Here is a 23,967-nt window from a genome sequence, read left to right as displayed (position 1 = left end):
AAGCTTATTATCAAAATAATTTTCCTTTGGTCTCTTTGAAGAATATAATTCAGAAAGCTGTAAGCACAACCCTAGCAAACCAACCATTTTCTAGTAATAATGCAGTCTATAAACAAAATCCTGTCCTGCTTAAGACATGAATAGGGAAACCCTTTGGAAACAAATAGATTTATTGACTTGATTAGGATTAGTTCTGAGTAAGAAGCTATGGGGAGGCTTTAGATTGCCCCAGACAATTAGTAACTTGACAAATAATTCCGTTTGTAGTTGAGAATCCTTCAGAGACTGTCAGTATACAGTACTAAATGATAAAACATTCAAAACATATGTAGACAGTTGGGGTTTAGAATCTCCCTCCCTCCCCACACCCAACAACCATTCCTGAAAGCTTAGGAGTTTTGATAAATGTACTGTGATATAAAAACCTTATAAGGCATCTGCATAAATGGGCCCTGTTGGTTTGCAGCCAATGGTGGCTGCTCAGTTCTTAAACATCAAGTAATTTAAGCAAAAATATTTTTTCTTTCTCTCCTCACAGTAACAGTTGCTGATTATATATCAAGAGCAGAATCTCAGAGTAGACAAAGAAACCTCCCAAGGGAAACACTGGCCAAAACCAAGAAAGAAATGGTAAGAAAAATTACAGGAAACAAAATGATAGAGTTAATGGAAATACGTGGTCTTCTCCCGTGTGTGTATAGAATAATCATTGACACCACAACATCAGAGGAGAGTGACTACAAATGCTGTTAAATGTAGTTGCCCATCACGCTGGTGCTGATACACACTAGGAAAACAGTCTGGTACCATCATAGGTCCTTACATTGACCTAAATAGCAATTTTATAGGATCCTGTATCTAAATCCTTCCCTTTAGTGCTGACTACCAAACCTTTGTTAGTCTTTTGTCTCAAGTGAGCTGGTGTGGGGAAGGTGACGGCATGTTAATATTTTACATAATAGGACAATTAAGGCGGGAGTACTTGGCTACATATCAGCCCTGCTGGGTCACACCAAAGGCCCATGTGATCACAGCCTTCTGTTCTCACAGCAGCTAACCAGGTGAGAAAGCCCATAAGCTGGACATGAGCCTAATAAATGTAAATGTGTTCAGTGAAGAAGGCTTATCCTGCTCATCTATTATCCACCTATGAAAAATAATGGTGGTTCATGTCCCCGTTTCCTCAGAGACAATTCATGTATGGAATTCATTGTCACAAAATGGCTTATGCAGCAAATGTTTTTAACTGGATTTTAAAATAAACGATTTAATTATTTGAAAAGGTAACGGAATTTACAAACAGGATGCTGTAGGTAAGAATATAGAGGTACCAGAAATCAAATGTATTAATTTTTATTTAAAACTTGCTTTTCTAGTAACATCTGAATTTGAGAGGAGGGAAAATAGTAGCTTACGTTATGAATGATTCATGCGTCGTCTTGTCACTAATTTTTTTAAATTTTATTTTCAGACAAAAGATGTGATTGAAGAAGTTGGCCTTTCTGAAAAGGCCATAAATGGCCCTGCAGTTATTTCTGAGACTGAGCCTTCCAATTTGCAGCATAGTCCTGAAGAAAGGCCTAGTACTGTACAAGAAGATGGGAATAAACAGGACGAAGCTGTGCTGAATGGTGTTTCATAAACAGAGTTCCTAGTTTACAGTTCTTTTACATTTACATTTTACAATAGTGCTTGTATAAGCTTGCCAAAGATAGAATATGGATCGCGAGTCTTGACACCGCACTTTCAGTTCCTCCATTTTGGAAAACAGAACGGGGAGGGATCCTGAAGAAATCCAATGTTGAACATACTTTGACACCTACTGTGTTATAAATATCATCAGATGTGCCTTGAGAATAGTATATGTAACATTTAAATAAAAACAAATTGCTGGCTATAGGAAATGTTATTTTGTTTTCAAAATATGGCAGAGATGTGGGGGGATCCCTAACGTAACCTTCTTTATGAAAGCATTAGCTGCTTTTGTTACATTTTTAATAATATGCAACCACTTCTTCACCTGAGGAAAACTAGAAAAAAAAATGCAGTCTAAAATATTTTGCACTGAATTGTAATTTCTCCATTAGTTTAGTCTGGAAACTGGTCTGTTTTAATACATTGTTTTTTAAATGCTATATGTAGTGGGGAAAATACTGCAGACCACTGGAATACATTTATTAAATTCTCAATCTGCAGGGATATTGGGCGACATTGGCAGTGACTGTTCTACATTGAGGCTTTGTTTGATTTATTTATTAAACTGTACAGTATTTAAAAATCAAACATAGCTTTAGTTAAAACACTTAAGCTGAATTAGTCATGTCCATTAAGACATAACCAGAACTACTGAAAAGATCAATTTCCAGAAAGTTTATTCTGTATAAACTATATACGTTAGTCCTTAGAGTATTTTTATTTTTGTTTTGGTTGTTTGATGTGCAATATGTTTTTGTATGCTGGTAGAAAAATAAATAAACTTTGATCTTCCACTGGTTGATCCTTAAGTACTTGCCAAGGTCATGAATTTATTACAGCAATCTATGAAAGCAGTCTATTACAGCAATCTATGAAAGATTTAGAGTGAACTCTTTGTGACAAGGCTACTTATGAGCTAAATGGGACAGGATGGCAGGAAATCAGTGACTAGGTAAACCTTGGTTCCTTAAAAGTTTCAGTGCAGCTAGGGATCCTCTTCCTGATCTAAATTGCCCCCTACTGCAAGGAGAGCGGCAAACAGCTGCAGTCAGGGGTAATTGCAATTAGGAAGGAAAGATTAAACCTTTTTTTTCCAGTGCCTCAAAACCAATCATTTTTTCTTTAAAAATGTATTAAACTACTACCCAGGAGACCCACATGCCAATCCTCTGCCATGTTGTCTAGTTTGATCCAAAATACAAAATAATCATTGCAAAAAATAGCTTTTCACATGCACTAGAGGTGCATAACAAACCACTTATTTTGTGCACATTAAGACAATTATCCCAACTAAAAAAACTCTAGTATGGTAATAAGCTACATGAATTGGGTAACAGATTTACATGTTACCCTACCCATGCAGATAACTGTCCTTTACCTCTCATTCCTTTACTCTTGAGTAGAAATGTTTTTATTGATACCTTGGAGTGAGTGAACCTGGAATCGGCATGCTTTATTGAGTATGTACACCAGGCATGTCCAAAGTCTGCTTCTGGGGCCCAATCCAGCCCACCGGACCTGTGGCAGTTCAACAACTTCAATCCCCCAAAAAGCTACCAATTTTGGTTGGTGCTTTGGTCAGCCCTCACAGCCTTTTACTTCATCAAATCTGGCCCTCTGAAAAAAGTTTGGACACCACTGATGTACACCATACCTGCAAAATACATTTTCTTCCTCAGAAGTATCCTGGGCACCACTATTGAGGGTTGCTGGGAATTGTAACTGGGACCTAAATTAGTGCCCAGAATTCTTTGAGGGGAAAATGTGCTTGCTTTGGAGACATGTAGCAGCCACGTACCGCTGCCTTTCTTGTTTTGTTTCCTTCAACTGACAAGGCTTGTGCTATAAATACTGCTACGAGTTGGGGAACAAAGAACCTCTAGATCCATGGGTGTCCCATTTCTCTAGATTCTTGGGTGCTGGGGTTTAATCAGAGCCTTGATAATTAAGGTAAGCTGACATGGTGAGCTTGTTTTTCTGCCAGGCAGAGGGAGATGATGGCCCTGCCATTAACCCATTGCAAAAGCCGTCTAAAAGACAAAAGACTAGGTAACTGAGGGGGAGGTTGCCAGGGCAATGTGAACATAATGTCACACAGAAGAAAAGTCCTTTTACACAGGTTTTTTGTCAAGGTGATTGGGAATGAGGAAGAGGAAATTAGGCAGAACTCCATGCAGAGGGGGCTGCAGTGAGGGGGAGCATGAATGGCTATGGCTTTGGACCAAAACTTGCTGAAGCTATTACAGGAGCAATGTACACAATGCTCTGTATGCCCCTACTGAAGGCTTCAAGTGTAAATGTGTGTGAATAAACCATATTTCTAAGACACTGCAGCTTCCGCTATGCCTTGATTCTCCAACAAAAACCACCCTGGGTGGATGCCTGGAACCCCTGGAGTCTTCTTACTGCTTGGCAGAGAAGGGTGGTGGCATGTAACATACTGCAATCATGTTAAAACCTTGCCCTGTGAAAGCAAAGGTCTTTTAGGGCCAGCCCAGTACCTACTGTTAACAGCACAACAGCAGGGGAATTGGCTGTAAGCAAGACTGGATTTTCCGGTGTTGCTACTCATGAGTTTGAACCTAGTAGCATAGGCTAAAATCTAGGAACCACACCACGATGAGCCAGAATAAGGTTCTTTGTATTGAACTACATGGTCACTTTTTTAAAAAAAATGGAATTTGTAAACCTAGAATGTGGATACAGGCATGGTACTCTCTAGTGAAAAAGTTTGTCGCTAATAGCTGAATAGGTAACTGCTTGGGTGTAGGATAGTAAATAACTCCAGAAGAATTGTCTGATTTTGATCTGGCTGCTTTATTTCTGCTCTTCCATTCTCCAGCATTCACTGGTGTTTCAGGATGTTCAAAGATGCAGATTTTGAGAGAGGGGATGACATTCAGGTTAAGTTTTTCTTGTTACTAAGACTGTTGAAACGCGATGCGGAACCAATGGCCCCACTAAGGATGTTTAACTCCAGTTCTTATCAGCCTCAGCCAGCGTGATGTCCAACATATGGAAGGCCACAGGCTCCCCCATCCTTGCTTTCAAGGGTACACTGTGGGGAGGTCCCAATTCAGTCCTCATGCCTGGCAGCTGTTTTAAGGGTTCAAAGAAGGAGAGAGCCTGGAAACAGATCTGTTTCTGGTCAATGTAAGTGTTTTACAGACGTAATATAACAAATTTATTGCTTTGAAACTTGCAATTATAAAAAGCTAGGAATTTCATGATGGGAATAAACCAGATAGACATTTTATAAAAGGGCAATTTATACAACTGTCCACACTTTGAAATAAATTAATTCAAAACACTACATGATGAGACTTAAAAGGTGGTTGTGGTTTCTTTCGCAACCCAGTCTTGGATGTTGGTGTTACCTTGCTAATCCATTACTCACACCTGAATATAGATTCAGGTCTCTAAATATAAGCAAAAAGATGAATGATATGACCAGTACTGGAGCAAACAGTCCCTCCTGGCACAAACTTCATCTTTTGTCAACAATAAGAATAAATTTTAAAAATAAATCCATTGATCAGATGGTGTGTCTTCATTTCTTAGCTTGACCGTCCAATAAGTCTTTAGCTTCATTAATTTTGGCTGCGACATATGGAGAACCTCCTGGCAAAGAAAAAAGGATGTCATACACCACAAAAGGGAATATTTGTCCCAACCTTTTGATACGTGCTATGGTCTAAACCACAGAGCCTAGGGCTTGCTGATTGGAAGGTCGGCAGTTCAAATCCCCGCAACGGGGTGAGCTCCCGTTGTTCGGTCCCAGCTCCTGCCCACCTGGCAGTTCGAAAGCATGTCAAGTGCAAGTAGATAAATAGGTGCCGCTCTGGCGGGAAGGTAAACAGCATTTCCATGCACTGCTCTGGTTTGCCAGAAGCTGCTTAGTCATGCTGGCCACATGACCCGGAAGCTGTCTGCAGACAAACCCTGGCTCCTCCGGCCTATAGAGCAAAATGAGAGCGCAGAGTCGTCCGCGACTGGAGCTAACGGTCAGGGGTACTTTTACCTTTACCTTTATACATTTATGTATCATGACAGGAATAAAATCCATTTCAGAGTGATGGACAGGGAGAACCTTCAGAATGACATCAGAGGATGTGCTATTAGCCTGATTCCATGATTCTATTAATATGATTCTATAGAGTTGAAAGGGAAGCCCGGGTCATCTAATCCAACATCCTGCAAGGCAGGAATCTCTTGCCCAACGTAGGGCTCAAACCCTGAGATTAAGGGTCTCATGCTCTACTAACTGAGCTGCTCTATACACTCAAGCAAAGTACCCGAAAGAGGACCCTTTCACTCCTACCAGAAAACATCACATTTTCTCCTTAGCACAACACTTGAAGATTTCCCATCTGACTTTGCCGCATGGTCTCATACTAAACAAACACTGACAAATGTCAAAATTTATCTCATTTACCTTTATCAGGATGATTCAAGAGCATGATTCGTCTGTGAGCTTCTCTGATTTTTCCTTTATTAGCTGTAGGACTAGTAGTTAAAACAAAACAAAAAAGATCAGTTCCAGGTATGTTCAAAAGAAGCAACCTATAGATAATCTGTCATCAGGGATGGGCTGCTGCTCCCTTAGCCTGTTGGCACTAACTTGGCCCACTTGTACCAGACATCCAAACATCACTATTAATGAGTTACACACAGCATTGTGCATGCACATTCCACAATATTTACAAAATTCCAGCAGGAGGCACAAAAAGAAATTGTCTCTCCTACTTTATTAGTTTGTGGCTACATGAACAGACAGATAAAATGCTTTCTCCCCTGCTTCTATTGTTATTTCTTCTGCTGGTGTGTTACATACTCAAATAACTATTTATTTATTTGTTTGTTAAAGTATTTATATAATGCTGTATCGTAAAAATATATCACAGCGGTTTATAATGATATAAAACCAGAACCGAACAATAACATAAAGTGTCAAAAACAAGTTAAAAGCAAAGAAAGAAATTAAAGAAACATCAACAGACCATTGGCCTGGTGGAATGTACAAGTTTTCAGAAGATGACTGCTGAATCTCTGCTCACAGATTGTTCCACGAGACTGGGCCGATAACACTAAAGGCTCAATTTCTCATTTTCACTCTCGGGGAATGACCAGGATGACTCAGCAGACTGGTATGTTTCTTCTCTTCAACTAGACAAGCCCTACCTTTAACACAGGACCCAAAATGCTGGAGACCACTTATATACCTCAGCCTAACTTGACTTTTGTGATGCTCAATGGTTTGGGACAAATGAATTTGATTGACTCTGAAATTTCATATACCAAGCATACACCAGAGAAAGTCACCAAGAGTCGTTGGGCCCCTGCGTCTTTGAAAACCTGAAATTCTTTCTTACCTCACTCCTAATATTAAAGCAGCTTCCCGCTTGGTCATTTTGGGTTCAAATCCTCCTCTGTAGTAGGCACTGAAGGCCTAAAATAAGATGCATTTTTTAAAAAAAGCATTATGCAAAATGAGCAAGATAACTGTGTGACTAGCATCATTATTTGGTTGAGTCACTAGGTGGTACTAGAAACAGTTGCATCTAGTCAGCTACCTGTGGTTGTTCCATTCTTGTTTAAGAGAAATAATGACATTCTTGTCTAGCTTCCTGACTGGTGTGTGCAGTGCCTAGAGAAGCCTAGACCATTTCCTGTATTTGAGGCCCCTACCCATAACATTTTTTTTAATGACTTCAACTACACAAAACCAAAATACTCCCCCCTGCCTCAACTCAACAACCAAAAGCTGCTTCCTTACTTCAAACTTGAGAAATAATCATGCACATGAGAGAAAGTCTGAGAATTTAACACACAAATTGAATGGGATAACATTGCACTGTGAGAACTCATCATATTCCCAAATATTTAGACTGCAAGCCAAACTCCACTGATCTGGGAGTAAATCCATTAGAATCAACACAACCCACTTTCAAGTACACTGCAGGACTGCAAAGCATTTTTAAAAATACGGTTTGTGGTGCAGGGTTCTTTTTAGTGGGAAATTTAGAACTGCCTGGTGGAAGGTGATTGTAAACTTTGTGCAAAACACTCACTGCTGTAACACACCTGTGTGTTTTCCTTGTATGTGCACACACGCTTTCATGACATTTAGAAGTCTAAATAGAGTGGGAGAAAATTCTCAGAGACAGGACTTTGATAGCCCTAAAGCAGAGGAGTTTATGAATCAGCAGACATAACATGGAGCCTGGCCTGATAACGACTGCAGAAGCCATGGCAGAAAAAGATAGCGATGCAGTGCTGTTTTGGGACTACAATTCTCATCATCCCTGACCCACTGGTCCTGTTAGCTAGGGATGATGGGAGTTGTAGTCACAAAACAGCTGGAGGGCCAAGTTTGGCCACGCCTGCTTTAGTATTTTACTCCCCTAGTGACCCATTTTTTGTTAGCTATGTCATGTTTCATTATTTATGTGTGTACAATTTTGTAACAGGAAAACAAAAACAAAAGTATTAAAGAAACAACAACTAATATGGCTGCAAAAGAAAATTGAGTAAAGCAAACTCACAGATTTTGGCAGCGACTGAAGAGCTTGCTTTACTTGTGGTTCCATTATCTTCATTGCTTGCAGTGCATAACGACCTTGAAGAAAAGGAAGACTTGCTAAGTCTTGGAGAGTGACCTGCATGTTCTGTTGGTGCAGCTGACCAGCACTAAAGAGTTGGAATGACATTTTGTGCCTCCAAACAAGCTTTCTACCGGTGCAATAGGCTTAAGAGGGTGCAGAGGTGTAGTGATTTCTACTTGTTTCCAGCCTCTCTTTTGCTGCTGCTGCTGATTTCATTCTTCTTCCTGGGAACTCTATAGGAGTGCTGATGGCAACCACAGAATGAGCAGATCTGAAGCAGAAGTTTCTCTACAGGCTTTGCACAGATACATGCCTGCAACTTGCATATTGAAAGGACGCAGCCCTGATTATAAGGGGCCGCTGTCCAGATATACAATGCACGCACTACGTTTGAAGAGCCTAATATTTATCAAATCACAAACATAAGAATCTTTTACAGCTTCCTGGGACAACCAGTTTGTTGCTCTTCTATTTTTCCATCTATTTTCCCCATCTATTTTCCCATCCCCCTACAGTTAACTGAAATCAGGGGTGGGCTATGTGCACTGGCTGGGTCATATACAGATGACCCAACAAATTATTCTATCGCTTTATAAGCCTTTCAGAATCTAAGCATTTTTATAAAAAAAAGAAAAGAAAAAAGGTTCTAGTTCTCCTGGTTAGAGATAAACTTAAAAAAAGGAAATGCAATATAGTGTTAAAAAGTCACAGCCCCCTGAAAAGCCCAATTTAAGCTCTTAAAAAGTGAAATAACTTATATAAACAACGCTGTTTAGAATTAAAGATTTCCCAAACAAGTCCAATATTTAATCATTAACCTATACCTGAGAAAGAGTATATTTCCTTGTGTTTACAAGTTCTAAGACCAAGCAGAAGCTAGTTCTCTGAAAATCTAATTTACCGTATTTTTTGCTCTATAAGACTCACTTTTTCCCTCCTAAAAAGTAAGGGGAAATGTGTGTGCGTCTTATGGAGCGAATGCAGGCTGTGCAGCTATCCCAGAAGCCAGAACAGCAAGAGGGATCGCTGCTTTCACTGCGCAGCGATCTCTCTTGCTTTTCTGGCTTCTGAGATTCAGAATATTTTTTTTCTTGTTTTTCTCCTCCAAAAACTAGGTGCGTCTTGTGGTCTGGTGCGTCTTATGGAGCGAAAAGTACGGTATGTCAGCCTTTGCCAACCTGATTGTCATGCTGGCTGGGGTTGATGTGAGTTACAGTGGTGCCCCGCAAGACGAATGCCTCGCAAGACGGAAAACCTGCTAGACAAAAGGGTTTTCCGTTTTTGAGCTGCTTCGCAAGACGATTTTCCCTATGGGCTTGCTTTGCAAGACGAAAACGTCTTGCGAGTGTTCCAATTTGTTTCGCTTCCCCCCCTTTTTCTAAGCCGCTAAGCCACTAAGAGCCTTTTAGCCGCTAATCCGCTAAGCCTTTAATAGCCGCTAAGCCTTTAATAGCCGCTAAACCGCTAATAGCGCTAATCGGGTTGCTTTGCGAGACAAAAAAACCGCTAAACGAAGAGACTCGCGGAACGGATTATTTTCGTCTTGCGAGGCACCACTGTATAGTCCAAAACATCTCAAGTGCACTAAGCTGGCAAAGACTTATCTATGCACTATGTTTAAGCAACACAGAGAAAACAAAGGCAGCTGTTCTTCAGCTAGTATTCCCACTAGAACAGAGCTGAGGCACCTGTGGTTCTCCATATGTTGTTGGACAACACCCCCCATCATCCTTGACCATTGGCCATGCTGGCTGGGACTGACGAGAGTCTCGATCAGCAACATCTGGGGAGCCATAGGTTCCCCATCTGTCCTAGAAGATCACCAAAGCTGCAGCAGCTTCAAAGGAAAATTTAAAATCATTATAATTTGGGATGGCACTCTAGTGTCAGAATCAAGCACTTATAATAAGATTTGGACCAGAGATTCTAAATTTGTAGGACAGGACCCTCTAGGCTGATTAAGCTCTGCTACCTGAAGCAAGGGGACGCGAGTGGCGCTGTGGGTTAAACCACAGAGCCTAGGACTTGCCGATCAGAAGGCTGGCAGTTCAAATCCTGGCAACGGGGTGAACTCCCGTTGCTCAGTCCCTGCTCCTGCCAACCTATCAGTTCGAAAGCACATCAAAGTGCAAGTAGATAAATAGGTACCGGTCCGGCTGGAAGGTAAACGGTGTTTCCGTGCGCTGCTCTGGTTCGCCAGAAGCGGCTTAGTCATGCTGGCCACATGACCCAAAAGCTCTACGCCGGCTCCATTGGCCAATAAAGCGAGATGAGCGCCACAACCCCAGAGTCGGTCACGACTGGACCTAATGGTCAGGGGGTCCCTTTACCCTTACCTGAAACAAGTGATGGACTGCTTGGGCAGAAACTCTGAAAACAATAGCTGGAGGAGGGAGTTAAGTTCCTGCAATTTATGTAAATCCTAAAACAGTCAGATGAGTTCTGTTCTCAGGCAAGAAAGTAAGAGGACAAGGAAATAAGCACACCTAGTGACCTCCTAATATATTATTTAATATTTGCCACAAGCCACAGATTTTAAGGTACTGGAGTCAGATGTATGCTCTTGTGTGTGAGGTCAAAGGCTCAGCAACAGTGATACTATCAATTTACGATGCAATACCATTCAGAGCACTCAGAAATAAAGCCTGCATATAAAATTCTGCATACAGAAATACAAACCTGCATATCCAGCAGCAGCTATTGTCAGACCGACTGCTATCATAGTAGTAGCCTAAGAAAGGAGGGTGGGGAGAAGGAGAGGCAATATCAGAAAATGAAAAAAAGCAGTAATTTCAGTGCATAAGTATTAATGCTACTGAGTCTCAGTGGGCTTGGGAAATAAAGGGAGAGAAAACACCCTGAAAAATGATAAGATACCTGGGATACAGACTGCTCACACACTACAGAGAGCCTTAATTGGTAGCTTTCAACCCCTTCTAGCATTTGAAACCATACACAGTATTCCTGCAACAGCTATTCTTGGGCAAAGAGATAAGTGCAGTTACTGAAACATGAATGACAGTTATATTTACAGTCCCTCCCATCCACATTATTTAAGCAAGAGGAATCAGCAAAATTCAAGGGCACATCCTAACTAAGCTGGAGCAGTTTATGATCACTTCCCCCATAAACTGTGTGGCTGGTCAGGGGTGTGTGACCTGGAGAAGAGTATAGCAGGCTGGACTAAGGGGCCTGGTGAACTATATTCAGCTTCTGAGCCAGAGGGTCCCACCTCTTCTACAAGGAATGATCTATCTTGTACAGGAAAACTACTCCTCTCCCTCAGACACAAGCCCCTTCATATCTAGATTGGTAAGAAATTCCACAATCAGAATAAAGATTTTTTAGGGCAAGTCTTTACATGAAGATTTTTTTCAGTGGATACCAATTTCAAACAACACAATGTGGAAGGAAGCCAGCTTAGTATGTGTACAAGGATAAAAATATTAGCGTTTAAGGTGCCAAAAGACTATTTTCTGGTTTTGCTACAACAGACTAACACAGCTACCTGCACCACCACTGGGAAATTGAAAATCGTTAATCCAAGTTTGTATTACTCCAGAATGAGGCTGCAATCCTACGCACACTTTCTTGGAAGTGCCACTGGGAACAGATAGTGAGATTTACTTCTGAGTAAGCAAGCACAGAATTGAGCTGCCAGGCACATACATCAGGGTGCCAGCCCAGTGCTTGCTTCCGTGTGTCGTATTTTTTGTGCAGCTCCCGTGCGCCTACCTCTTCAAAATGAAAGGTCAAATTACTTACACACACACATGGCTGTTCAGAAAAGACAGCCACCATTCCCTCTGCTCAACAAAGCAGAGAGAGGGAGGGAGAGGGGGAGAGAGAGAAGGAAAAGGCTTCTTTCAGAAGAAAGGTAAATTGCAAGGGAAGAAAGGACGAACGGCAGCAAATCATAAGAAGACTTGAAGAGTCTGGCTTCTGGATCAGCCCAGTAGCCCATCCAGTCCAGCATGCTGTTGTTAATTAAATTTGTATACCGCCCTATATGGCAGTAGGTCTCAGGGCTCTGCTCTCACAGCGGCCAGCCAGATGGGAAAGCCACATGGCTCCCCTCCCTCTCGTGGTTTCCAGCAACTGGGGCATTCAGAAGCATTTGCTGCCTTCAACAGCGAAGGGCAGAGCCAAGGTTGCCACCTGTCATGTATAATGCAGGATTGTCCCATATTTCAATGCCAAAATGCTACATCCTGTATTGATAGCTTTATCCTGTACATCTTAGAATGGAAGAGTTGGTGGGGGTCCACAGGGTCATCTAGTCCAACCCCCTGCAATGCACGTCCCCTCTCTCTCTCTCTCTCTCCCAAATTAGGGATCCTCTCCAAATGCATGCGTTTGAAAGGGTGTGTTGAAAGGTCATGTATTTCAGCTCTGGGTAGCCAAGCACAGACAGATTCTCAAATGCGCACATGCATGTGCGACAAATTCCAGGGGACCCCATCCTGGGAGGCTGCAATGGCTTGCTTTGAGGTCACATCAGGTGGAAAAACAAAACAAACCCGCCCCGCCCCCCTCTTATTTTGCCAGGACAAAGGTGGCAACCCTACAGAGCAGGGGTCGGCAACCTTTTCCAGACGTGGGCCGGTCCATTGTCCCTCAGACCTTGTGGGGGGGCCGGAATATATATATATATATATATATATATATATATATATATATATGGAGAACGAATTCCTATGCCCCACAAATAACCCAGGGATGCATTTAAATAAAAGGACACTTTCTACTCATGTAAAAACACGCTGATTCCCGGACCGTCCGCGGGCCGGATTTAGAGGGAGATTGGGCAGCATCCGGCCCCCTGTCCTTAGGTTGCCTCCCCATGCTATAGAGCACAGCCATAGCTGCCGGAAGCCCCTCTCCCCACCCCACCCCCGACCCCTCGCCCCACCTCGTGCCAAGCGGGGTGGCGTTTTCTGAAAGGAGGGCCAGGGCAGCGGGCGCGGCTCTCCCCGCACACTCACCATGGCTTCTGCTGGGTATGCGGAGCAGCTGCAGGAGGAGGGGGGGTTCGGTCAGGCAGACACTGGCCAAGGGAAAGCTCAGTCCCGCGTCCCCACCCCCACCGACGCTTCCCCACTACCGTCAACCCCCCCCCTCCCGGCAGGCAATTTGCGCGCCCTTCTGCCGTAAAGCAGAGGGGAAAGCCTGCCGCGCGTGTCGCGAAACGCCAAAGGGCCCGCCTCCTCCTCCCGCCCGGCCCCGCCCCGCCAGCGCCCGGCGGGAATTGGAACGGGCGGGGGAGGGGCGCGTGCCAGGCCAGGGAGCGCTTTGTGAGGGGGGGGAGGGCAGAGGGCGGGAAATTTACCTCAGCGACAGGCTGAGGGGAAAGAGATTTTTTTTTTTTAAAAAAAAAATTTGTTTCTGAGGTCATAAGAAGGTAGAAATCTGGTTAGTTTGGCCAGCTTCAAGGTAGCCGTACCTTAATTCGCATAGTGCAGCTATGTTATTATTATTGTTATTATCATTATTTAAATTAAGCTATTATTATTAGCTCAGCTTTCTATTATTATTTATTAGTGGAGCTTTATTATTATTAATGTCATTTTTATATTCTTTTATTATTTTTATCATCATTATTAGGATTTTTTTATTTCTATTCTGTAATTTTTATGCATTGAACTACTCTGAGACTTTCAGATGAAGGCCAGAATACTAATTTATTTTTTAATAATAGTGGTAATTATTATCAGGGCTTTTTTTTTTTTTTGCAGCCTCTCAGGTGGGCGCCATTGCCATTATAAGAAAACAAGGGGGGCATTTGTGGTGAGTTCCAGCACCTCTTTTTCTAGAAAAAAAAGAGATTGGTGTTTTTAGTTGTGAAATATCTCCATTCTGGCCTGAGCTTTTCAGGCCAAAATTGTCATTTTTTGGGGGGAAATTTCAAACCCTCTTAACTCAAAAATGGGATGAGATTTTTTTGTTTTAAAAAAAGATTTCAACTTTGTTCTGATCGTTGAACCAGTGTACAAACTTTTAAGAAAATTGGATGACACAAGGTAAAAAAAACCTATTTAAAATTGGATCACTTGATATGGAATGGCCCTTAAATGTATGTTTTATTTCCTAGGTTTTGCCACGCAACCTGAAGACTATTGGGACCCACTTCTTGAATTGTGCTCCTTAGGATCACACACATACATGTAAGCCTTGTATTTTGAACTGGGAGATATGGAAGATAACTACTTGAATACAAAACGTAAATGGGCAGCCAGTCACAAAACAGAAGTAGTTTAAAACTCAGAAGCACCACAACAGCCTGTGCTGTAATGTATGCAGTACAGCAATTGAACCTCAATTTCCAACTTGTAATATGAGAAAGTGAATGCAGAGCAGGGAATGTGCCATGACATGGATTTTCAGAGGGAATAATGTGCAGTAGACATTCTAGTTCCTTTCTGTTTCCATTTTCTCCTGCTCACACCTCAAATATTAGACTGTATATAACAAGTTTCGCTTTTTAGTCAGAGATACATGGAGATGCTGCAATTCTATGCATGTTTATGCCGTGAAATGACCAATTGTGTGCAATCATTATTTCCCAAGTAAATTAGCATTGCATTACAGCTTTAATTTTTATTTAATCTGTATATTATACACACTCTTGTTCCCTCTCCAGTTATGTTCTATTTCAGTATGCTTTGGCATGTATGAACAACTATTTTATTGCCCCTTCTCAGGATACCTGGATATTGCTGCTAGCAATAATAAATAAATTCATAAAATTATCATATTTTTAGACCACTCTCAGGGCAGTGTACAAAAATGTGCAAAAATGCAACATAAAATCAATAACCCACTAAAACCATAAAATTATCAACAACAGCATTAATTTTATTATTTTACTCCACCCATCTGGCTGGGTTCCCCCAACCACCCTGAGCAGCCATCACATATGAAAACATAAGAAAACATCAAAAATTAAAAACTTCATGATACAGGACTGCCTTCTGAAGTCTTCTAAAAGTTGTGTAGTTCTTTATCTCCATGAATCTTCCACAGAATATCAGCAGTACATGATTCACAGCAAACAGACCAGGTCAACCATCTCATCAGTTCCCAAAGAGCAAACTGAACAAGTATGCCTTCAGTAAACATCAAAAAGTAATTGTTAGGGGTACAAATATACCTTCGGTGGCAGAGAAGGCCCTGCTATGACTCACCGTGGAAGAAGTCATAGTGTAAATGGAACTATCAGTAGAATCGCTTCTGCAGATAATGGGAGAACTGCTTTTTTAAAAGCCCAGGTTCCAAGTTATAAACAACAAAGTGAGCACCTTTATTTATTTAATAAAATTTATATACGTATAGCTTGATTGTAGAAGAAAAACCTCAAAGTGGCTTAAGGTTGGCCTAGTAACAAAAAGGCAACCAGTGCTGTTCTTTTAGGAGCAGTGTGACCCATTTACACCTTGCTCCGCCACCCAGTAACTTGTGACTGCATTCTTCAAGGGCAGCCCCATATAGAACACGTGTGCCTTTCCCTTTCTCTCACAGACCACATATACATACTTACCTCATCCTATCTCTTTCTCTCAGTGTGCACACACAAACAGCTTGTACATCTCCCTACCTCGTTCTCTGCCCAAGTGCATATCTCTGGCACCCACCCTCCATACTCCGTGAATGTTAAGAAAAGCCCCTATGTGGGGTGAAACAAGTGTTTGCCACCAGCTGCACATGATTGGCAGGCAACAAACTGAGATAAACTGCGTGTTCTCAATTGCTTCTTCCTCTCTGTCATGGATGTTCGGGGGGGGGGACCCATGGGGCAAAGCAGGGGTCTTGTCAGCAGCTGCACGTGGTTGGCAGGCAACAAACAACTATAGGAATTGTCAGGGAACTGACATCGGAGCGAGAGGCGAAGGGGAGGCTCCCAGATGATGCTGGCGAAGGACCCAGCGGCAGGGGGAGAAACAGCTCAGTAGAAGGGGAAGCCAATCAGCGCAACACCATGGATAAAGGGGGGCAGACGGGGGAATTGGAGAGAGGGCTCCAGGACTCTTCACTGAACATCAGTGAGGAGAGCCCAGGTCCTCCGCTACCCACGCCTTCCCTGCGCAGAAGACTCCCGCGCAGTGAGAGGAGGAGGAGACTGGGTGTCAAACAACTTTTATGTTGGAAGAGGTTCAAGAAACGCCCACTGACTGATTCTGCCAGTGACTGAGGCAGCCACGATGAGAAGGGGCTGTGCAGTCAGAAAGGTTTAGCAAGGCAAATTAACCGAGAAAGGCACCAGTTTACGCACGAGTAACTCATACCTATTACAGGAATGAATTAGGCCAGAAGGCAAGCAGGGAACCAATCACTACTGATTCTTCCCCTCAAAAATTCTTTAAAACCATTCATGGTAGAAGGGGGCGGGTCTTTCAACTCCAGTTACTAGATTGACATATGGCTCCAATTGCCAGTAAATGTTTTCCCATGCACTGGGTTGGTGATGTGGTGCCCACTCTGACCAGTGTTTACTTGTATTTCCTGTGAGATCTGTGCTACCTGCCTTCTAATCTTCCAACCTGTTTCATTGACCAGGGCTCCTCAGAAACCCAAGGAACATTTGGGGCTCCACAGTGCTGAAGAGGGTGTTAAAGAGCAATCCTGCCAATGGCCCTTTCCATTTTGCCATTCCATAGTGAAACTAGAGCCTTGACAGAATAACTTGCCAACAGGAAAATCCCATAGAACACTTAGGAATCCCTTGGATTCTGAATATTTCCAGGGGCTGGCCATATTAGTGCATTTCCACCCCTGCAAGGGGATCTGCCACACCCACCACAATTTCAAACTAACCAGGGAGCAATCAATCTGCATCTGGGGTTCTCCAGCACTTTAACTGAGGTTGCCTTTGCCATCTCAGGGTGGGCAATGGGATGAGTGGTAAAGCAATAAGATCCCTGTTCTCTTTTTCTGGCCCCACACCGGGTATAGCCACTCCCATCCGCCTGCCAGGTGGATAGGTTTCCAAGTGAAGAAGATGGAATTTCTGTGAATGATGGTGAAACACATCCCTCGGACCCACTAGTGCAGTGATACTGCATTGAATTGTGTGGCATGATGCAACTTAAAAAAGAGCACTATCACAATATACAGTGTTACAAGTTCAGTGATGTGCTACAGTAACTGATCTAGAAATCCCATGGAGCAATAAGAGGCACCATCAGTGTGCACAAACCAATATGACACACCAAGAGAAGACTTACATTGCCGTTTTCCTCGGTAAGAGCTTGTTAAACACATATCACAAATGAATCAGGCTGGTGGGAGTCCAACAATGAGTATTACAAGCTAGCACTTAGTTGTTAATCAAATTCCCATAGTGTAGTCCAGTATCAATATAAGTTTAAATAAACAGCACCTCAAGATAGTTCCCACTGATTCTGTGTGTAGAATCAGAGCATGAAAGCTGGAAGTTGCCCTGCCCTATTACTTACATTCTGAGCCATGCACAAATGACTTCATAATGGAGCCACAGATGTACCTTCAGCTATTGCTTTTGTTATGTGTGAGACACTATTATTAATACATGACACTGTATTATTAAGAATACTCACAAACAAGTACCAGAGCTATAATTCACCCTCATTTTGTGATAATCTCCAGCAATCAAACAACTCAGCTTGTCCATCTGGAACCAGCACGTGATATTAAGTTTACACAGATTGCTCCAGTGGTCAGTTGTATTTGTTCAGAGCCCAGCAGGAGAAACACCATTAGAGTGTGCATTCACTAAAAAAAATTCTGTAGTAATGTATCTGGAACAAAAAGAGAAAGGCAAGAGAAAAGTGGCCATGGGTGGGAGAGGGGAAATGGGAGGTCACAGACAAAAGGAAGAGAATTAACATAAATACAAGAAAGGACCAGAAATGATAAATATAGATCTGAGGGGACAAAGGGGGAAAAATATGTGGAAGAGTTGCACAGAGGGAAAAATGGAACCAGGATATATAGCCCGGTTTCCATGACAAGTCAATTTGGGGGTTTTTTTTTCCGGAAAAGCAGCAGCCTTTGCTTGCTATAGATGTGGCCATAACCTTCTGTTATGAACAGAAATGGTAGTTTAATTTTGGTCACCCTTAATAGGCATCAACCTTGATAAAAAAACACAAAAACAAAAGCACTTTAAAGGCTAAATAGAAATACCTTTTTTTCAAAGTTGCTCACCAGTGAACTGTTGGCTATCACAGAATTCTCTAAATCAGGGTGGGGATTTATTTAGCACAAAGAACCATGTGGGAAATATATCACAAACTGAATAGTTTAGGTTTGTGATATTGACATAAATTGCTTATCATTTTCTTGGTGTTGTCAAATGCTGGTCAAATGTTGATGTGCCTAGTGTATTTATACACATATGCTGTCATTTTGAATAAACATTTGTTAGAACTGAAACAAATTTGGCAACTGAACTTTTTCTTGTCTTGCTTTTCTTGTTTCTTCTCTTTGTCATATATAAATATGCCACTCCATTTTCAAAAATCTCTCTCTTACTAGTAAAATACTGTAAGGAAAAGTAGATGAAGGTATGCTTAAAGTGTCAACAACTGTTGAAAAATACCCAAACATTAATGGGGAATCTCATGTTTCTCATTGTTTAGCATGTAAACGATTTCAAGAATCTGAAAATACCGTAATTCACCACATAGTTGTCACATTTTTAATGCCAGTTTCTCTTTAAAAAAAATGGGGTGCGATAATTATGTGAGCAAAAAAGACATGGCCAAGCAAGGTGGCTGGTAGCTGGCATGTTCCGGAGCAGAGAGCCCAGGAGGAGATGCAGGCAGCTGGGTGCGAGCCAAAGCACAGGATGCCGGAGATATGTGCCTGCCGAGTTTGCGTGTGCCCCCAGTGGCTTGTGCGCCCCAGGGCACGAATGGATATGGCCGGTTCTGCTGGCAGCTGGCACTAGCCCAACCTCTGAGCTCAACTGCCAGCGCTCTGGCACCTTCCGGTCCCAAGTAGGGGTGTCCCAGCCCAGGGGACTGGAGTGGGGCAGGTGCGAGAGAGGAACCTTGGAGGGACCCAAGGAGGCAAAAGCAATCTGGTGCCTGGGTTGAACTTCCATCCCGGTCAGTAGCCAGTCCTAATAAAGCCAGACCATCATCCATCACTTGGATGATGGACTCAAGGGCATCCTGATCAAATTTTCAGATGACACCAAACTGGGAGGGGTGGCTAACACCCCAGAGGACAGGATCACACTTCAAAACGACCTTGACAGATTAGAGAACTGGGCCAAAACAAACAAGATGAATTTTAACAGGGAGAAATGTAAAGTATTGCACTTGGGCAAAAAAAATGAGAGGCACAAATACAAGATGGGTGACACCTGGCTTGAGAGCAGTACATGTGAAAAGGATCTAGGAGTCTTGGTTGACCACAAACTTGACATGAGCCAAAAGTGTGACGCGGCAGCTAAAAAAGCCAATGCAATTCTGGGCTGCATTAATAGGAGTATAGCATCTAGATCAAGGGAAGTAATAGTGCCACTGTATTCTGCTCTGGTCAGACCACACCTGGAGTACTGTGTCCAGTTCTGGGCACCACAATTCAAGAAGGACACTGACAAACTGGAACGGGTCCAGAGGAGGGCAACCAAAATGGTCAAAGGCCTGGAAACGATGCCTTATGAGGAATGGTTAAGGGAGCTGGGCATGTTTAGCCTGGAGAAGAGGAGGTTAAGGGGTGATATGATAGCCATGTTCAAATATATAAAAGGATGTCACATAGAGGAGGGAGAAAGGTTGTTTTCTGCTGCTCCAGAGAAGCGGACACGGAGCAATGGATCCAAACTACAAGAAAGAAGATTCCACCTAAACATTAGGAAGAACTTCCTGACAGTAAGAGCTGTTCGACAGTGGAATTTGCTGCCAAGGAGTGTGGTGGAGTCTCCTACTTTGGAGGTCTTTAAGCAGAGGCTTGACAACCATATGTCAGGAGTGCTCTGATGGTGTTTCCTGCTTGGCAGGGGGTTGGACTCGATGGCCCTTGTGGTCTCTTCCAACTCTATGATTCTATGATTCTATGATAATAAGTGTAAGGTTTTAATTGAGGCCACAACTGGCCTGGCTCTGTAGACCCTCCAGCTGTCATCCTGGACACTGCTCCTGGCTGCTCTGCTCTACTCCATGGCACCAGGTATGCCTCCCCCCCCCCCGCTCATCTTGTTTATTTATCCACTGTACAGTTTAGCTATCGCATGCGGTGGCAACGATTATGCGGTGAATTACGGTATTCTACTCTGACTGCGGTAAACAGCAAAATGGCTTGCCATATTTGAACAGATATTCAAATTACAGCTAACATTGCAATCTTTCTTACTTAACTTGGAGGAAATCCCATTGAACTCATTGAGACTTACTCCTGAATGGATATGTATAGGATTGAACTGTAATTGAATTATAATCATACAGCACAACAGCACAAATGATAGTCATGCATTTAACTATATTTCCAGGTTCCAGTGGCAGTCAGTTGAACTTTATAGGCTTAATATCTGGTAAGAAAGCAATACTCTTTTCTTTCAGTTTCATATTTGTTAACATATATTTAAGTCTTTGTAATTTTGATACAGGGCCTAGTTTTACTCAAAGTCGATCCATTGAAATTAATGGACCTAATTAATTTTAGTATTTCTGCTGGGAGTAAAACTTAGTTGAATACCACCCTGACCTTATAATATCCACCTCTGGCTGAAGATGGTTATTAAGGAGCTTCCTCCTGATAAGCGGATTTCCCTGAATCGAGAAATGTTAAACCCAATGGCAAATGTCCCCTTTTGGGGGAAGGTGTTCAGTTGGGTGGAGGCCTTCCAGCTTCAAGCATGCTTGGATGAGGCTGAATATATGGATCCATTTCAGTCTGGCTTTAGACTAGGTTGTGGCACTGAAATCTACTTGGTCACACTAGTTGAATATATTTGTCAGGAGAGAGATGTGAGAGTGCAACTCTGCCTGTTCTTTTGATGGCTTTCTATGCCATCGACCACAATATCTGGAGCAGCTCTGGGAGGTGGGGTTGGAAGCACTGTACTTCATTGTCTTTGGTTCTACCTTCAGGGCTATTTTCAGAAAGCAGTTATGGGGCGGGCATTATTCAGCCCCATGGGAGCAGTCCTGTGGTTTCCTGCAGGGTCCCTTCTTGTTGCTGAGGGACGAGGTGGATGCTTGGAGGTGGTGATGGGTTGGATGTGAACCAATAAATTGAAGCTGAATTCTGAAAAGCTGGAGGTGTTATGTGATTCAGATTATCTAGAAGATGGGTATGTGGCCTAAACTCGATGGTGTTGCATTCCCCTGGAAGAAGCAGATCTGTCTCTTGAGATATTCCTGTATCAAGTGTTGTCACTGGAGGCTCTGGTGGCCTTGTTGGCTAGGACTGCCTATTTCCAGCTCCAGCTGGCTTGCTAGCTATGGCTTCTTTTGGACAGAGATTCTTGACCATGGTACTCCATGCTCTGGTCACTTCGAGATTGGATTACAGTGGTACCTTGGGTTACATACGCTTCAGGTTACAGACTCAGAAATAGTACCTTGGGTTAAGAACTTTGCTTCAGGATGAGAACAGAAATCGTGCAGTGGCAGCGCGGCAGCAGCGGGAGGCCCCATTAGCTAAAGTGGTGCTTCAGGTTAAGAACAGTTTCAGATTAAAAACGGACCTCCGGAATGAATTTACTACGTAACCAGAGGTACCACTGTACTGCAATACACTCTGTGTGGGGCTCCCTTTAAAGACGACTCAGAAACTTCATTTCTCCAAAATGCAGCAGCCAGATTGTGCAACTTTCTCTGTTCTCCTGAACCAAGTCACCAGTGTTAGCCCCCATTCCCAAAAGCTTGTGGAATGTTCCCTTCCAGTTCACCCCCTGTGAATGTAGTAGCTATAATGTGTTAGTCCTAATCCAGACTATTACTGACCAGTTCAACACTTCCACTGCTTCACCTGTTCAATCTCTAGGACAAATAGCACACTGCCCAGCATACTGATAATACAACATTTAAAAGGGAATGGGTGGTGCTGTGGTCTAAACCACTGACCCTCCACACAATGGGGTGAGCTCCCATTGCTCTGTCCCAGTTTCTGCCAACGTAACAGTTCTAAAGCATACCAGTGCAAGTAGATAAATAGATATTGCTGTGGCAGGAAGGTAAACGGCATTTCCATGCACTCTGGCACTCATCATGGTGTCACCAGAAGCGGTTTGGTCATGCTAACCACATGATCTGGAAAGCTGTCTGAGGACAAACGCTGGCTCCCTCAGCCTGAAGCAAGATGAACGCGGCACCTCATAGTCGCCTTTGACTGGACTTAACCATCCAGGGGTCCTTTACCTTTTACCTTAATACCACATTTCAAATTCAAGATGTCTCCTGCAGGCTTCAAGCACATGTTTAAAAACATGGAGGATAAGGTGGGCACTGAGGGATCCACAATGCACAGCAGCAATATCACAACACCCCCTTCTGGAAATGAACCGATAGGAGTGGAATCACATTATCATGCCCCCAACTTCCAAACCACAGAATTCATCCAGAAAATATATCATGGTATATGATACTGAAGGTCACCAAGATGCATGGGCGTAGCTGGGGGGGGGAGGGAGGGAAACTGCCCCCCCCACAAATCAATAAGAATAAAAATACATAGCAACTGAGGTTCTGCCCCCCCTAACAAAAGGCCTGCCCCCCTAACAAAAATCATGGCTACCCCCATGCTAAGATGTCTAGACAAACTCTTTACTTCCTTGTCTTCTGCAGGCATAGGTCACATATTAGAATAACCATCATGGCTTGAAACCAAATTGGAATGGGTCCAGATAATCCATCTCATTTAAGAAAGTCTATAGAGTTGCACAATCAAGCCCCTCATGAACAGCTTGCCCCCAAAGGAGATATTTGTGGCTGGCTGAAAGTGTTAGGGACCTTGTAGTCTCCTAATGCAGTGGGGATGTTTTGTGTTTCATATACTTCTTATGATGGTGCAAGATTCTGTGGATTCTGAGACCAAAATGTCTCAGAAACCTTTCTGAGCTATATGTTAGCCATTTCTATGGTATACATCAGGGAAGAGGAACTGGATCTGGCTGGTGGGTGATCCGTATCTCCCTCACCTGCTGTGGGCCAACTCTGACAGATTGTGTGGATCATCCACCTGTTACCACCTGCCATCATAATGACAGCAGAAGATTGACACCCATCAAATTTCAAAAGAGATTGTTATAACCACGTATCAACTCCTGAATTTTCAATGGAATCAGTATTCAACGGTTAGTCAGTAAATAACGAGAAATAAGGCGATGTACTTGCAAGTGTGAACTTGAATAAATATAATAAAAATACCATATCATTCTTAGAATAGGGATTCTGTCTCTTGCTCTGGGATAGCAGAGCTCACAAGTGCATGGGAGGCATGGGTCCATCCAGCAGTGGGTTTAAAGTGAGAACTAGGCTCAATGGGCACTTTAGTATTATATATGCATACAGAGACAGCAAGCCACGCCCAGAGACTTCCATAGAAGCAGGAGTGTCAGACACAAGTCCTGCAAGGTTATGGGCTGCTCTCATGTACAAGCAATCATTTTCCCACAGCAGATCACTGGTTGTGAGGATATTGCTTCAAGAGTCCTAGGTCCAAAAAACACCATATTTTC

At 42.8% G+C, this 23,967-nt stretch overlaps 3 protein-coding genes across 6 annotated transcripts in view; 2 read left to right on the top strand and 1 right to left on the bottom strand.

Annotated features, from left to right (window-relative positions):
* FXR1 (FMR1 autosomal homolog 1) overlaps positions 1-2,504 on the top strand; it is a 31,829-nt gene extending 29,325 nt beyond the window's left edge. For all 4 annotated transcript variants that reach the window (XM_082224194.1, XM_082224195.1, XM_082224193.1 and 1 more), the window contains 2 exons: positions 539-630; positions 1,472-2,504. In XM_082224194.1, coding sequence (XP_082080320.1) covers positions 539-630; positions 1,472-1,642 — 263 coding nt within the window. In that variant the 3' untranslated portion in view covers positions 1,643-2,504. The remainder of the gene's footprint in view (positions 1-538; positions 631-1,471) is intronic.
* A 1,984-nt stretch (positions 2,505-4,488) lies between these two features.
* Positions 4,489-13,421, bottom strand: DNAJC19 (DnaJ heat shock protein family (Hsp40) member C19). Its single transcript, XM_082224696.1, has 6 exons — positions 13,286-13,421; positions 10,980-11,031; positions 8,241-8,314; positions 7,068-7,144; positions 6,131-6,201; positions 4,489-5,316 (listed from the first exon to the last, which is right to left on the bottom strand). Exons 1-6 carry the CDS (start codon positions 13,286-13,288, stop codon positions 5,246-5,248), a joined length of 348 nt encoding a protein of 115 aa, XP_082080822.1. The 5' UTR covers positions 13,289-13,421; the 3' UTR covers positions 4,489-5,245.
* The window catches only part of LOC309533262 (uncharacterized protein), a 464,396-nt gene continuing 453,838 nt past the window's right edge, over positions 13,410-23,967 (top strand). Inside the window, exons 1-3 of the mRNA XM_082224621.1 lie at positions 13,410-13,733; positions 14,392-14,464; positions 20,776-20,817. The gene's annotated coding sequence lies outside the window, so the exon portion shown is untranslated. The remainder of the gene's footprint in view (positions 13,734-14,391; positions 14,465-20,775; positions 20,818-23,967) is intronic.

The sequence above is a fragment of the Podarcis vaucheri genome (genome assembly GCF_965113315.1).
Source record: "Podarcis vaucheri genome assembly, chromosome: 5".
Classification (NCBI taxonomy): Eukaryota; Metazoa; Chordata; class Lepidosauria; order Squamata; family Lacertidae; genus Podarcis; species Podarcis vaucheri.
This window is presented reverse-complemented; position numbering and strand designations above follow the sequence as displayed.

Excerpts from the sequence above, each read along its gene's own strand:
- DNAJC19 (XM_082224696.1), bottom strand. Across the intron at positions 7,145-8,240 it reads TTCAGTCGCTGCCAAAATCT|GCCTTCAGTGCCTACTACAG; the intron begins GTGAGTTTGCTT and ends ATCTTATTTTAG. Across the intron at positions 6,202-7,067 it reads GCTTTAATATTAGGAGTGAG|TCCTACAGCTAATAAAGGAA; the intron begins GTAAGAAAGAAT and ends TTTAACTACTAG.